The sequence below is a fragment of the Balaenoptera physalus genome (genome assembly GCF_965194825.1).
Source record: "Balaenoptera physalus genome assembly, chromosome: 15".
Taxonomy (NCBI): Eukaryota; Metazoa; Chordata; class Mammalia; order Artiodactyla; family Balaenopteridae; genus Balaenoptera; species Balaenoptera physalus.
Window position 1 is genome coordinate 77,387,759 of NC_138894.1, and position 15,428 is coordinate 77,403,186.

The 15,428-nt window shown below is 49.8% G+C and overlaps 1 protein-coding gene across 3 annotated transcripts in view; it reads left to right on the forward strand.

The window, feature by feature from the left end:
- The first annotated feature begins 347 nt into the window (after window positions 1-347).
- OTOF (otoferlin) overlaps window positions 348-15,428 on the forward strand; it is an 89,315-nt gene continuing 74,234 nt past the window's right edge. For all 3 annotated transcript variants that reach the window (XM_082428034.1, XM_082428033.1, XM_082428035.1), the window contains exon 1: window positions 348-585. In XM_082428034.1, coding sequence (XP_082284160.1) covers window positions 507-585 — 79 coding nt within the window. In that variant the 5' untranslated portion in view covers window positions 348-506. The remainder of the gene's footprint in view (window positions 586-15,428) is intronic.

A 15,428-nucleotide genomic window follows, 5' to 3' on the forward strand; every position in this document is an offset into this window, starting at 1 on the left:
GGGCTGCCGCCCCACACCCAGCCCACCGCGCTCATGCCCACTCCCATCTTCCCACTCCTGGTGGCAGAAGAGCTTGCCTGGCAGGCCCTGTGGAGGGGAGGGCAGGCAGCACTGCCCCAGGAGCTGCGAGAAGACACCTGAAGCTGGGCCGTCCTTTATCTGGGAGCAGGCGGCTGCTGAATAATGAATTCAGACCGTCTGCACTGCTAGGCTGCGCACGGGCACACGACACACGCGCACAGATACACACACACACACACACACACGCACAGATACGCACACGCTGGGCTGACAACTTGGAGGGGTGGGGGTTGGCCGGGCTGTGAGTCGCTGGAAGGAGCGGCTCGGCTTGGTTGCCTTGGTCTCTGTGGGCAGCACCGGAGGGGAGAGGAGGCGGTGTGGGAGAGGAGGGAGGCGTGTGTGCCGAGCGCCTTCGCCTTCCATCCGCAGAGCTCGCTCCTTCCCCAGCTGCTCCCGCCTGGCGGTACCCAGGCTCCCGCACCAGCATGGCTCTGCTCCTCCACCTCAAGACGGTCTCCAAGCTGCGGGGCAGGGGCGACCGGATCGCCAAAGTGACTTTCCGAGGTAGGGACTCTCCTGTCTTATGGGGACCCCAGCTCTGGGCTGACGGGATAGGGCAGGGAGGGGAGGATGGACTGGAAAAGTTCTAGCAGGGTTGGTGCGATGAGGCTTCTCACGGGTAGCCATTTGCCCCTGGCCTGACTAACCATTGTGATTTCTTGAAAATCAGGGTCCCCCACGTTTCCATGTCTGCACGTGTGTCTCTCCCTGCACTTGCCAATGTGCCAACCAGAGGGTTGTGGAGTCCTCTGCCTGCAGGAGGTCCTGGGGAGGCAAAAGTGAGGAGCCCCACCCCAGGGCTCAGGGGCACCCAGGGATGAGGGACCCAGCGCTGCGGAGTCTCCCTGGGCCCCCTCCTCCTCTCCCTCTCCCTCCTGCAGGTTGATTTCCTTGGGCACAGAGTGGGGGTGGGGTCTACAGCCTGGAAGACCCGGGGGGCTCCTAGAAACCAGCATGATGGGGAGACTGTTGGCTTCTCGCAGGTCTATCTGTGGTCAGGGATCCTATGAGCCCCACCAGCCTCCCTCTCTGTTGGTTCTCTTCCTAGCCTCCTTCCCTCTCACACATCCAGTGACCATTTACTATGATCTCTGTGCCAAGGCCAGGGGCTGGGCATGGCCCAGGCCCTGCCCTCAATGAGCCCACATCCACTGGGACAGGAGGACCAGTGGGCAGACAATAGGGACAGGTGTGTGATACGATGAGGATGGGGACGAATGGAGGGTGCAAGCTACAGAAGCAGCACCCTGACCCAGGCTGGGGGCAGGGTGGTCAGGGAAGGCTTCCAGGAGGAGGTGACACCTCAGCTGAAACCCAAGGGAACAGCAGAAAGGAGCAAGGTGAAGAGGTAAGAACAGAGCAGACAGAGGGGACAGGATGCCCAAGATCAGGAGAGGAGCTGGGACACGGGAACAGACAGATGCTGCATAAGCCTGGATCCCAGGGTAGGTGCGAGCTGAGGCAGGAGAGACAGGTAGAGCCGAGGAGGCAAGGCTGCCTTCACCCCGGGGAAAGTGGGCAGCCCCTGAAGGTTTTGAGCAGGGAAAGACAAGGCCAGGCTTCCCTCTGCTTTTTACCCACACACCTCTGCCTCTGTCTGGCCACAGCCCAGCCCCCTGGGCCAGGGGCACGTCTGGCAGCCTTTGACCAAAGGCCAGGGTGCTCCTCACCAGACATGGCCCTTTCTCCCCAGAGAGGGGTCTGAGGGTGGGGGCGGGTGGGAGAGTAGGGGAGGAGCTGAGAGAACCCACCAGATTAAAGGGCAAACTGAGCATCAGGGCCCAGGCTGGACACACGTCTGCACCTGCGCCAGGACGGAGAGGTGAGACCATGGGGCAGCCCTCTCAGGACCTCTCCAGCAGCCGCCGGGGCACCCACGTCACCCCCTCAGTCGGGCCAGCTCTGGGCACGAGGCCCTGGGTTGTCCACACTGTGGCCTGTTGTGCGTAGGGACAGGCAGAGGTGGAGGGGATCGCGGTGTGCGTGCAAGCAGGAGGGAGAGGAATGGGGGCTCGGCTGCCTGTTGCTTCCCACACCCGCCCAGACTGCTTTCTCTGCAGCACCCTGGATCTCCACGTGCCACCTGCCAGCTCGTGCTGCCTTTAGAAAAAGCAAGTGTGTCCTTTCATCTGTGACACGTGTCCCCGTGGTGGGCAGATAGCACAGTATTTGGGTCTTTAGCTACAGGTCGCCGTGGTGTTGCTGCCATGACAGAACAGTCCCAGGCTGCACAAACCAGTCCCATTTGCAGGCAGAAGAACCAAGGTGTAAAGAGATCTGTATGGCCTTAGTGGAGGGACCGAAGCACAGTGGCCCCACTTCACAAGACCTCATCCCAGCCCTGGTTGCTCCACCCTGAAAGCCTCTTTATCCCCTCCTGGTGAACTGGGGTTGAGCACCTTGTCTATCGGATGCCCACCTGTTTCTTTGGGCAGTGGGGCTAGTCCTCTAGCCTCAGTGGACCACACAGGAATTAGCCTATTTGCAACCCGTGCCCTCTGGACTGAGTGGAGAAATCCACTTCCAAGCTCCGCATCTGCAGCAGGTGACCGTAGGCAGAGCTCCTGCGGAGGGGGTTGGGCAGCAGGAACAGGCAGATGGCAAGCAGGTTTCCAGAAAGAGCCCTTTGAAAGAACCAGAGATGCCCCAGCCATTCACCTGCTGCTGCCAGCAGTTGACAACTATAGATGCCCCAAAAGACCAACACTAACTACAATTCAGAGGGAACAGACTCACTCTAGAATGTTCCACAGCGTCTCCTGCACACACAACCACTGGTGTCCAAGCAAGTACCCTGCAGGGAGAAATGAGAAGCCAGTGAATGGTCACAGGGAGATGCTGGCCCTGAGCTCCCCGAATCCCTTGAGTGAAGCTCAATGCCAGGTGGGGTGAGGGAGCACCAGGTGAGTTACTCGTGGCCCAGGTAGACCAGATCAATTGGTTGAAATAAAGCTTGACTTTCTGTGCTGCACGACACAGGACACTTAGGAAAGAGCCCTATGGGGTTGTGGTAGAGAAATCTGTAGATATGGGGTCAAAAGCCCTGGGTCCTACCTGGGTTCTTCCACTTACTTCACCTCTCTGACCCTCAGTTTACTCACCAGTAAAATGGGTACAATGATAACATTCACTTCATCAGGTTGCTTCAGTGAAAAAAATAGGTATGAAAGAGTTTTGAGGAAAGAGCATTTAAATGACCGATGTGTTTGTGAGACAACTGTTTCACTTCTACTTGGGGCAGCTGCTGGCTTTTGAGTCATCATCTCTCCAGCCCAGCTTCCTTCTGTCAGCCAGGAGTGAGGAGAGAGGGCACCGTGTGAGATATAAAGCGGGGAGGAGGGCACGCCTGAGGGGTTCCCGACCTGTGCCAGGAGCAAGCAAATTGGCCTGGCCTCTGCTCTATAGGGACCCCCAGCTAAGATGTTCCACAGGAACCCAGGCCTGGGGCAGACCACCCCTGAGACCCCTGCTCCCACGTGGGCTGGGCATGCTCCAGCTTTGTCCCCGGCCACCCCTCTTTTCCCTGCCATCCCGGGTCAGCTGGCCACCTACCCTTCGGCTCAGCGCACACCGGCCAGCTCCATCTGTAGCTCTTGGTTCTTACTGCTCCAACAGCCACTCTTAACCTGGTCCTCTGGTCCTGCCCTCATTCGTTTGTTCACTGAATGTGCTGATATCTGTGGACAGGCCTGGAACCCTGTGGGGGGAGAAGACACAGCCCCTAACCTGCAGGAGTCACAGCCCATCGAGTCAGACAGGAGACACCAGAAGGCCTGGACCCCAGTCCCCGTCATGCAAGTGGACCACAGGGCCTCAGGGCCTCCGCTTCCCATAAGCAAGATGGAGACCATGGTCCTCATTTAACGCAGAGGGCTGCAGCCAGAATCCGGAGCGGGCTGTCTGGGAAGGAGCCATCTTGCCTGCAGGTCACTACTCAAAGGGAGGAAGTGTTAGCTTAAGCTGTCCTTTTTCAACTCCTGAAATAATTCCCAGCATCCGTCATAGAGTCACGGAAGGCAGAGTGGGAAGGGCCTCTAAGATCCCCTAGTCCAACCTTCTGCCCACTTCTCAGCCCCATCCAAACCCCCAGTCATGGGTCCCTGGGCTGTCAGGGAACCAAGTGACAGACTGTCTGGGGCCAGCCTCCTGATCTTCCTTTACTCTCCATCCCTGAGTTTTCTTGCCAAAATACCAGCTTTGGGGACTCAGTGGGTGAGATGCGTGATCTCTGGAGGCTGGCTCTGATCGCCACATAATTCGCCTGACCTGGTAATTGGCACAGAGGTTTGCTTTATCAAGGCTCCCCCCTTGGCCCAGCTGACTTTTCCTCTTTGTTCCCTCCCCACACCACCCACTGGGTTCTCACTACACTGAACTTCCTGCCATTCCCCGAAGATGCTAAGTCTTCTATACCTCCAAGCCTCGAGACGTCATATTTCTTCTGCCATCTCCACCTTGAGAACTCCCGTTAATTCTGTGCACCCTTCAAGGCCCAGCTCAGCCGTCACCTCCTCTGTGGAGCCCTCGCCCTCCCTTGCAGTACTGCGTACACGCTCCTTCCACCCCTCAGCTAGGGCACTTTGTAGTTCAGAAACTGCCCCAGTGTGTATGCTGTACTAACCTCCAAGCGCCTTGAAGACAGGGATCTGATCTTAGCTCTCCTAATTGAGCCCTATGCTGAGCCCTGGGCCAAGTCATCAAAATGAATACGAAACGGCATGTCTTTGAGGTACTCACTTGTTAGTGGGTTTAAATCCTTCTTCCTCTGTGACACGGTCACTCTTTGGCTCAGTGTCCTCAACTGTGAATGTCCCCGCCTCCAGCTGTCTAACCAAAGGGGATCAGGAAGTAGAGGAATCAAGAATCCTGGCCCTAGCTCCCTCCATTGACCTCCCAACCCAGGGGATCTTTCAGGGCCCCAGAGGGAGGCTGACTTCATCTTCTAGCAAATGTTGGGGAGTCCAGCTGTGGTCCTCAGGTGGGAAGCAAGAAAGGCTACACAGCTCCCCCGCCCCTCCCCCTTCATGGCACATGCTCTTTCTGAGCATTGCTGCCTAGAGCACAAGGTACAGGGTGGGGCTTAAAGGAACCAGGCTCTCACAATCTGATAGGGGAGAAGATACGTGCGCAGACCTAATGGAGAAACACTGCCAGACACAGGGGGCCAAGGCGCTCTTAGGGGCGGGGCGTAAACTGCAACACGTTCAGAGGATGGCCGCTTGCTCCCAGCTGCAGAGATCAGGGAAGGCTTCGTGAGAAGGCAGAGGACGGGGTAGAGTAGGAGGGGAGGAAGCCCTTAAGCTGGGTCTTGAATAGCTGCTCGCACATGTGGAGATGCGGAAGGACGGGCGAGGAAGGGTTGCTGGCGGAGGCAAGGCCATTCTGGGTGAGGGACTGACAGGACCAGAGGCCAGAGGAGGGGAATGCCACTTAAATACGATGGCCAGGAAGCCACTAGGTTTGGCTGCAGCAGAGGCTGCAAGTAGTAGATGGAGGTTAGAGAGCCTGGAAAGGAGCGCACGGCCGGGTGGGTGACTGCGTGCTGGGAAGGGGTTGGGGCCCCCGCCTGGGCACTGAGGACAAGATTCCCCTGCTCCTGGCTGCTGCAGGGACCACCTCAGGCTCCAAATTAGATTTATTTTCCCATTAAAATGGGGGAACTCTCCGCCTTGGTGAGAAATAGGATTTCTATCCAGAGACTTCTCTACCACCCCTGGTGAAGGAGGCAGAGTACCCCTGTGTCCCAGCCCTGAGATGCTCCTGGGATGCCTGGACCTGCCTGTGCACTCCAGCCCCGCCCAGCCCCTCCTCTCTGGGAGGATGTGGGGCAGGTGTTGCCCCAGTGAAGGCGGCAGATAGAGGGAACCCTTAGGACAGCTTCTGCAGTGCACGGCTGGCTGTGGACACAGCTCTGCGCTTTTGCGGTGCCAGAGGGATTTACGCCACAGCCTCCACTCTTCCGAGCACTCCCAGGCCCCTCATCACCGGGAGAGTGGATCTTCTGTGCCTAAAGCCTTAGGAGGTAAATATCCTCTTCCCCCGGGGCCAGAGCAAGCCGCTGCAGACCTTGGAGAGCAGCAGAGCATGCTGAATGTTCCCCAAGCTTCTCCTGCTTTGATGAGACAGGTGTGTTTTCATGATATGGAGATGATCATATAACTGTCTTCTGCTACAAACGGCCCTCAGCAAAAATGCTGCTGGGAGGCAATGTGCTCAAGAACAGACTTGCAAATAATTTCCCTGAATTGCAAAGTCTTGGTTATCTTACCCACCTTTACTGATAACATAAAAGCTATATCCCTTCCGCCTACTCCCATCCCTGGGTTTGATCTTTTTTTTATTATTAACTTTTTAGAATGGAAAATCTGAAATATATACTCGAGTAGGGAGACTAGTATAAATGCCCCCAAGTTCTCCCCATGCAGTCTTAACAGCTGTCAACTCATGGCCAATCTTGTTTCATTTGTACCCCTTCCTACTCCCACCCCCCAAGTAATTTGGAAGTAAGTCCCAAACACCACACCATTTCCTCTGTAAATATTTAGTATACAGCTGTAAAAATCAAGGACTCAAAATTAAAAAAAACCCACATATTATATCACTCCTAAAAAAAAAATAAATCCTTAACACTATCAAGTATTCAGTGATCAAGTTTCTGATTATTTCATTAATGTCATAAACTCTTTCCCAATTCATTAAAAGCTATATTTTAATGTGTTTTGTAAGTCAAGTATTTAATCATTCATTCACTCCTTCATTCATCCAGGTAATAATATTCATCAAGGACCAGTTATGAGCTAAGTGCTATTCCAGGCAATGGGGTGACAGCAGTCAATGAGACAGACAAGACCCCTGCCCTCAAGGGGAAGCCAGTCATTGCACAAGTCACTGTGAGTGGGATGAGTGTTCTGGAAAGAGAGGTACAGGTGCAAGGCAGCACGAGGCAAGAGAAGCCCGCTCAGACCAGGAGCTCCAGAAGCTGCCCTGAGCGGGTGAGTCAATGGGATGAAGCTGGAAAAGTGCACAGACCCAGAGAGGAGATCTTACTGAGCAGGGGATGGGCTGATATTGAAACACCCTTGAGAGAGGATAGCATTTTGGCAGAGACAAAACTAATGAAAGGCCCCATTCCAGGCAGAGGGGCTACTATCAGGACAGATGTGATGGTGTGGAGCCGTGTCAAGGGCTTGGGGAGCAGGGAGTGCTGGCAGGGCCTGGGGTAGGAATGGGGTGGAGGGGAGGCTGGGCTCAAACACAGAGGGTCTTCAGTGTCGCACTCTGGAGTTTGAACTTTGCCTTGTAATTGAGTGGGAGTCACCAAAGCTCTTGGCAAGAGGATGGGGTGGGAAGATCCGATTTGGGGATCTGGAGGTCAGGACCTCAGGCCAGGAGCCCAGGGAGGGGCAGTGGTACAGGCAGAGGGTTGTGCCTCAAAAGGGGGGCTGTGGGTTTGGAGAGAAGGGGTGACATCCGTTCAGAGGAGGAGGCAGCTCTGGGATTGGGAGTGAGCAAGAAGGCAGGACGAGGGTGCCGCTGGATTTCATACTTGAGCACCTGGGTGGGCAGTGAGGCCACCAGTGAAGCCGGGGCGCCTACAAGGAAGAGCAGGTTTGGGGGGTGCCCGCAGGTCATTCTAGTGAGAATGTCCCCCAGGAAGCCCGAAATTTGCCTTGGTACCCTGAGTACCCAGGAAAGTGGTTGGAATCCAGTGGTTTGGGAGGCCAGGTGGTAAGTGAAGACCTAGGAGAAGGCGAGGTATGCCTGGTTCTTACGGGGCTGCTTTGGGATCAAACGAGAAAGTTGATATACATGAAAGGCTCTACAAACTGTAAAGTGCTATAAAATGTAAGGATTATTCTAATTAGGACCCCTCATGATGCAGCCTTCTAGAGAGACAGAAAGAGAGTAGACTGTGACCCTGGGGATCCCATGGACCCAGGGATCTGGCGGGGGAGCAGGAGTTCTCCTTTGGACTCCTGTCAGTTGCTGACACCCCAAATTCTGCCAGACATGGAGATGATAGGGTGAAAAACACCTGCAGCCGTCACCATCCAGGTGGGCTCCTCCAGGGCAGGCACCTCACCAGGTTCCCTGGGACCAGCACAGTGCCTGGCACAGAACAAATCTGAAACAGAAGCAACAGGAAGCAGCGCGGCCTGCAGGTGTGGCAGGAGCGGCCAAGCAGCTAGCAGCAGGGGACCCTGCAGCCCCTGAGCCCGGAAGCACCTGGCAGTGATCTGTTTCTTCCACTGACAGTTCCAGAAAGGTCTCCTGAGACGGAGAATATCACATGATCATCTTCACCTTTGGCCTCTTGTCTGCTTCCTACCTGGACTGATCCACCCCTGAGAGGCTGGCTCAACAGTCTTTGCTCCTATTTTATTTTTCAAAACAGCAGGGCTCATCAACTTAGCTGGAAGTCAGTTTTCACTCGCTGGCTTTTCTTTAAAAGCCAAGGTTTAAGATAAAGTCAGGACTGCAGTTTTTTTGGGTTTTTTTTTAAGGATTTTTTTTTTTCACACACACACACACACACACACACACTGTATTTTATTTTTACAAGAGATAAATAGACTGACACCAAGCATTGTACATGGATGACCACAACAAAAGCAACAATGATTGCAATTACCAAACATGAAACACACTCATACTATGTCATAATATTGACATTCAGTCCAGTAATCCTCCACTGTAACAGCTCCTTTACTTTGCAGTGAAAATTGATTTGTATATTCTTTGAGGACTGCAGTTTTAACAATATTTTTTTACCCCATTTAAGGATGTAAAAGGAGTCACGCTCCCGTCATGCTTCATTATATTGCCAGTGCCTGACACGGAGAAGGTGCTCTGCACAGCTCATGGATCGCTGAGACCACGAGCTCCTCCATCTGTCACAGAGGAGGAGAACCTAAGATGCAACAGTTGCTGAGAGTGTGGCTCGTGCTTTCCTAGGCTCGAGGGGAAACATCACACTCTCTCTCTGCCTCAGTGCCTGGGTCTGAAAGATGAGAAACAGCGCCATCAGTTAGTTACATGGCAAAATCATTTTGAGGCAGCACCTGGAAGGAAGTACAGGTTTGAGCTGAGCCAGAGAGATGGAGTTTATAATTCCTGCCCTGTCCCTGCCTCTCAGATGAATCCTTCACCTAAGACTGAGTGTCTACTGTATCCCTGGTTGTTAACAGGGTGAGGGAAGGGGAAATAAGTGAGTGGAGGTAAGAAATGATATTTGAATAAGATTTGTGGAAAGCAACAGATGAGAGATAGATGGGGCCTCCATCTAGCTGAGAAGTGGGGGAAAAGGAAGGGACAGCCTCCCCTGTGGGATGCCCAGTGACTCTACAGAACCCAAGTCTGGATCTCTGAGTTGCTGGTGATCTTTGGAGAGCACACTGGTTAAGGAACGTAAGGAATAGCTGTTTTCCTGGACAACTCTTTTTCAATTGAATTTCTTCATTCTACTGTCCCATGAACTGGCATTATAAAATTGAATAGTATGTGTTCCTCACAGGGGGAAAAAGTGTTATTACAAGAGAGAATCACAAACAACTAAACAATAAAATCATTAGGGACATAGATTTGACAACATCATCAACCACATTGTCCTAATTGGCATTTCTAGAACATTTCACCCCAAAACTGAAAAATACACATTCTTCTCATATGCACATGGAACACTTATCAAGACAGACCATATGCTGGGTAATTAAACAAGTCTCAATACATTTCAAAAGACTGACATCTTACAGAGTATATTCTCTGATCCCACTGGAATTCAATTAGAAATGAATAACAATAAGAGATCTTTAAAAGCTCCAAATATTTGGAAATTAAACAATACTCTTCTAAATAACCTAAGGTCAAAGAGAAAACAAAAGCAAAATTATAAAATATTTCTAACTGGATGTTAATGAAAATACTACATATCAACATTTCGTTTTAAATACTTAGAGCAGAAAAGAAAAATGCCTACAATCAATGATCTAGGTTTCTGCCTTAAGAAGCTGCTAAAAGAAAAGCAAAGTAGGGACTTCCCTGGTGGTGCAGTGGTTGAGAATCTGCCTGCCATTGCAGGGGACACAGGTTCGAGCCCTGGTCTGGGAAGATCCCACATGCCGCGGAGCAGCTGGGCCCATGAGCCACAGCTACTGAGCCTGCGCGTCTGGAGCCTGTGCTCCGCAACAAGAGAGGCTGCGATAGTGAGAGGCCTGAGCACCGCGATGAAGAGTGGCCCCCGCTCACCACAACTAGAGAAAGCCCTCGCACAGAAACGAAGACCCAGCACAGCCAAAAATAAAAATAAATAAATAAATTTAAAACCACTGCCTCTTCCCTTACACCATGATGCAGTCACATAAAAAAAAAAAAAAAAAAGAATCCGCCTGCCATGCAGGGGACACAGGTTCGAACGCTGGTCCAGGAAGATCCCACATGCCACGAAGCAACTAAGCCTATGTGCCACAACTACTGAGCCCGCGTGCCACAGCTACTGAAGCCCGCACGCCTAGAGCCCGTGCTCCGCAATGAGAGAACCACCACAATGAGAAGCCTGCACACTGCAACAAAGAGTAGCCCTTGCTCACCACAACTAGACAAAGCCCGTGCACAGCAACGAAGACCCAACGTAGCCAAAGAAAAAAAAAAGAAAAGAAAATTAAACCCAAATCCTAAAAACATTATGCTAAGTGTAATAAGCCAGGCACAAAAACCACATATCATATGGTTCCATTTGTATGAAAATGCCAGAATAGAAAAATCTATAGAGACAGAAAATGGATTAGTTGTTGCCAGGGGCTGGAAGGAGAGAATAGGGAGTGACTGCTAATGAGTATGGGGTTTCATTTGAGGTGATGAAAATATTCTGGAATTAGTGATGATGGTTGCACAACCTTGTGAATATACTAAATCTCACTGAATCATACACTTTAAGTGGGTGAGCTTTATGGTTTTTGAATTATGTTTCAATAAATAAAAATAAATACAATCTAAAATATTAAATCCAAGGATAATAAAAGGAAAGAAATAGAAAACAAACAACAGAGAAAACTAACAAAGCCAAAAGTTTGTTCTTTAAAAAAAAATTAATAAAATAGGTAAAGTGGAGCTTCCCTGGTGGCGCAGTGGTTAAGAATCCGCCTGCCAATGCAGGTGATATGGGTTCGAGCCCTGGTCTGGGAAGATCCCACATGCCACGGAGCAACTAAGCCCATGAGCCACAACTACTGAGCCCATGTGCCACAACTACTGAAGCCCGCGTTCCTAGAGCCGGTGCTCCGCAACAAGAGAAGCCGTCGCAATGAGAAGCCCACGCACCGCAATGAAGAGTAGCCCCTGCTCGCCGCAACTAGAGAAAGCCCGCGCGGCAATGAAGACCCAACACAGCCAAAAATAAATAAATAAAATAAATAAATTTAAAAACAAAACAAAACAAAAAAAAATAAGTAAAGTGTAGCAAGACTGAACAAGGAAAAACAAGAAAACACAAATTACCAATATCAGGACTGAAAGAGGGGATATCGTTACATTAAAAGGGAACTGAAGGAATATTATGAATAATTTTATGTCAATAAATTTCTACAGCGCAGATGAAAGGAACAAATCCCTTGAAAAACAACTGACCAAAACCGACACAAAAAGAAATGGAAAACCTAAAGAGCCCAGTATCTATTAAAGAAATCAATACAATCAAGTTTGTAATAACAATGATAATGATGATGATGATGGCAGTGGTGGTGGTGATAAACTGCTTTTCCATAAAGAAAACTTCAGGTCTAGACAGCTTCACTGGTAAATTCTAGAAATTATTTAAGGGAGAGATAATGCTAATCTTACACAAACTCTCAGAAAATAGAGAAGGAAGAACACTTCATAATTCATTTTATGATACCATAATCTGATAAAGACCTTATACAAAAAGAAAATTAGAGCCCAATATCCCTCATGAACAAAGATGTAAAAATCCTTACCAAAATATTAGTCAGTTGAGTAGCAATATATGAAAGGGGTAACACATCATGACAAGTGAGCTTTATCCCAGGAATGGAAGGTTAGTTTAAAATTGGAAAAATAATGACTGGCTAGAACTCCAGTACAATGTTGTATAAAACATGAGGTGGGAGTGGACAACCTTGCCTTGCTTATGATATAGATATAGAAATGGCCAATAAACACATGAAAATGTGACCAACATCATTAGTCATCAGAGAAATGAAACTCAAAAACCAGAATGAAAAAAAAAAAAAAAAAACCAGAATGAAATACGATATCACATGCACTGAAACGTAAAAGTCTGACAATAACGAAATGTTGGTGAGGATATAGAACATTTCTTTTACATTATGGATGGGATTGTAAAATAGTATAATCACTTTGGAAAAGTGTTTGACAGTTTCTTCTAAAGTTAAACATACACCTATGCTCTGAGCCAGTGATTCTGCTTTTAGGTATTTCCCCAAAAGAAATGAAATGATAGATCGACAAAAAAACTTTTGCAAGAATGTTCACAGCATCTTTACTCGCAACAGCCTGACAATGAAAGCAATCCCAAAAGTATGAACAAGAAGATGGATCAACAAATTGCAGTCTATTCATACAACAGAAATTTCTCAACAATACAATTAAATGAATTACTGATATATGCAACCATGTAGATGAATCACAAAAGCATTACATTGACTTCGAGAAGCCAGATACACAAAAGTACATTCTGTATGATACCACCATTTACACAAAGTTTAAAATCAAGAGTTAGAATCAGGGCTTCCCTGGTGGCGCAGTGGTTGAGAATCTGCCTGCCAATGCAGGGGACACGGGTTCGTGCCCCGGTCTGGGAGGATCCCACATGCCACGGAGCAACTAGGCCCGTGAGCCACAACTACCGAGCCTGCACGTCTGGAGCCTGTGCTCCGCATCTGGAGCCTGTGCTCCGCAACGGGAGAGGCCGCGACAGTGAGAGGCCCGCGCACCGCGATGAAGAGTGGCCCCCGCTCGCCGCAACTGCAGAAAGCCCTCGCACAGAAACGAAGACCCAACACAGCCAAAAATAAATAAATAAATAAATAAATTTGTAAAAAAAAAAAAAAAGAGTTAGAATCAGAGCTGTAGTTTACCTATAAGGGGTAGAGACTTATGGAAAATGGGGGATGAGGGAACATCTTGAGGAATAGGAATGTTCTTTTTTTAAAGTTTTATTTATTTATTTATTTATTTTTGGCTGCACTGGGTCTTCTTTGCTGTGTGGGCTTTCTTTAGTTGAGGCGAGCAGGGGCTACTTTTCGTTGTGGTGCACGAACTTCTCATTGCGGTGGCTTCTCTTGCCGCAGAGCACAGGCTCTAGGTGTGCGGGCTTCAGTAGTTGTGACACATGGGCTCAGTAGTTGTGGCTCGCAGGCTCTAGAGTGCAGGCTCAGTAGTTGTGGCGCACGGGCTTAGTTGCTCCGTTGCATGTGGGATCTTCCCCGAACAGGGCTTGAACCTGTGTCCCCTGCATTGGCAGGCAGATTCTTAACCACTACGCCACCAGGGAAGCCCAGGAGTGTTCTTGATTGACGTGTCTTGATTGTATGGTGATTACACAAGTACAATATATGCATTTATCAAAACTCACTGAGTTGTGCACTTAAGATCTGTGAATGTAAATTTTACCTGGTTAAAAAAAAGAGCTAATCATACGTAAAATAACTAAACTTTAAAAAATATTATACAAGATGAGGTAGAAAATTGTTTCTGATTATATACTACTAAAAATAAGCTACAAAATGTGATCCGTAATAGAGGAAACCATTTTTATATTTAAGACACAATTTAAATGTCAAAAGAAAAAACAGGACTCTTTAGTAGAATAATAGCCATCTTTTAATTGGGTAATGAGCTACGTACCAGGTGTATAAGCACTATCATTTTCTCCATTTTATGGATGAGGAAACTAACACAAAGACCAGTTAACTTCTTCAAGAGCACAAGGCCCGCAAGTGATGGAGCTGGGCTTTGAACTCAGGCAGCCTGGCCCACAAGCCTTAACCACTGTCCCGTGGCCCCTTGTGCTTGTAAGGGGCTTGATGCTTTACTCAGACTTTCACAGAAACAGTCTCTTGCTGACCCTCACGGTGGTTCCAGGATGTAGGCTCGTCCAGGATAATTGCCGCCAGTTTAGAGATGATGACTGAGACCCCGGGGATGGAATAGCCAGCTCCAGGCCTCCCAGCCTGAGCCGCAGCAGCAGGCCCCAAACCTGACTAAGCCTGGCTTTTTTTCTGCACACAGGGATGCCTGGGGCCTGCTTCCCCACAGTTGTGGGAGTAACTGGCCTTCGAAAAGGAACAGGCTGATTGGAACTGGGGGGGAATGAAAACTGCAGGGCCACCCTCTTGAGGTGCTGTGGAGGAACAGGGGGAGAGCAGATGCTGGGGACGTCACAGCATTGCAGCAGGGAACGGCTGATTGCCAGGCCACCCTCCATACAGGCCATCCCAGGCACTGCAGACAGTGAGGTCTGGCTAATGTTAAATAACGCAAAGAAATAATAGTGACGGGTCTGAGTCACAAGCAGGGTGCTTTGCGCTATTTCTCAGCTCACACTAGGAAAAGAGTAATGTCAGGTATTGATACAGCCCAGAGGGCTAGGTCCTGGGCAAAATCATCATGTCCCTGAAGCTCGTCCTCAGGACACTGTCTTTCCCCTTAATGTTCCACTCCCCCCACTCTGTGCCCTCTTAGGACCCCCCAGTCCAGGTCTTCCTTCAGGGGGCTGCTCCCCGAGGGGAGGCACTTTTCATTCGTCCCTTCACCATCAGAACGCACTTGTCCTGTGTCCCACTCCTTCCGGGCTCCATTCTCTGCTTCATCCTTTCAAACCTTTGCTCACACCTTTCTCTGCCTGATGTCCTGTCGTCTCTCTCTCTTCCCCCCAGTGTCTCTGCATTCCTAGATTCCATCCGAACTTCCAGTGTAAATGCCCATGGCTCTATAACACCTTCTTTGATCTGCTAAGTTGAGGTCACTTCTCTTTTTCCTGTGTTCTCAATTTATTTATAATTTTTTTGCATGCCAACAACTAAATTTTGCCTTACATACTAGCCTTTTACATGCCTGACCTGTCCCCCTTCTGGATCATAATAAGATTCTTCAGGCAGCATCCCGATTCTAATTATCTTTGTACGACTGCTGGCCCACCCTCCTCCACGGCCAAATGGCTGTGCCGACCCAGCAGAAATAGAAGACCCTCTTGCGTGTGGGAATGAACGAACGCACACCGGCTCACAGCCCAGTCCCTATACGCTTGCCTGTTGTCAAGGTCTGGCTCTAGCAAGGTAAACTGTCTGGAAGAGAGAGCTGTTTGGTGCAGA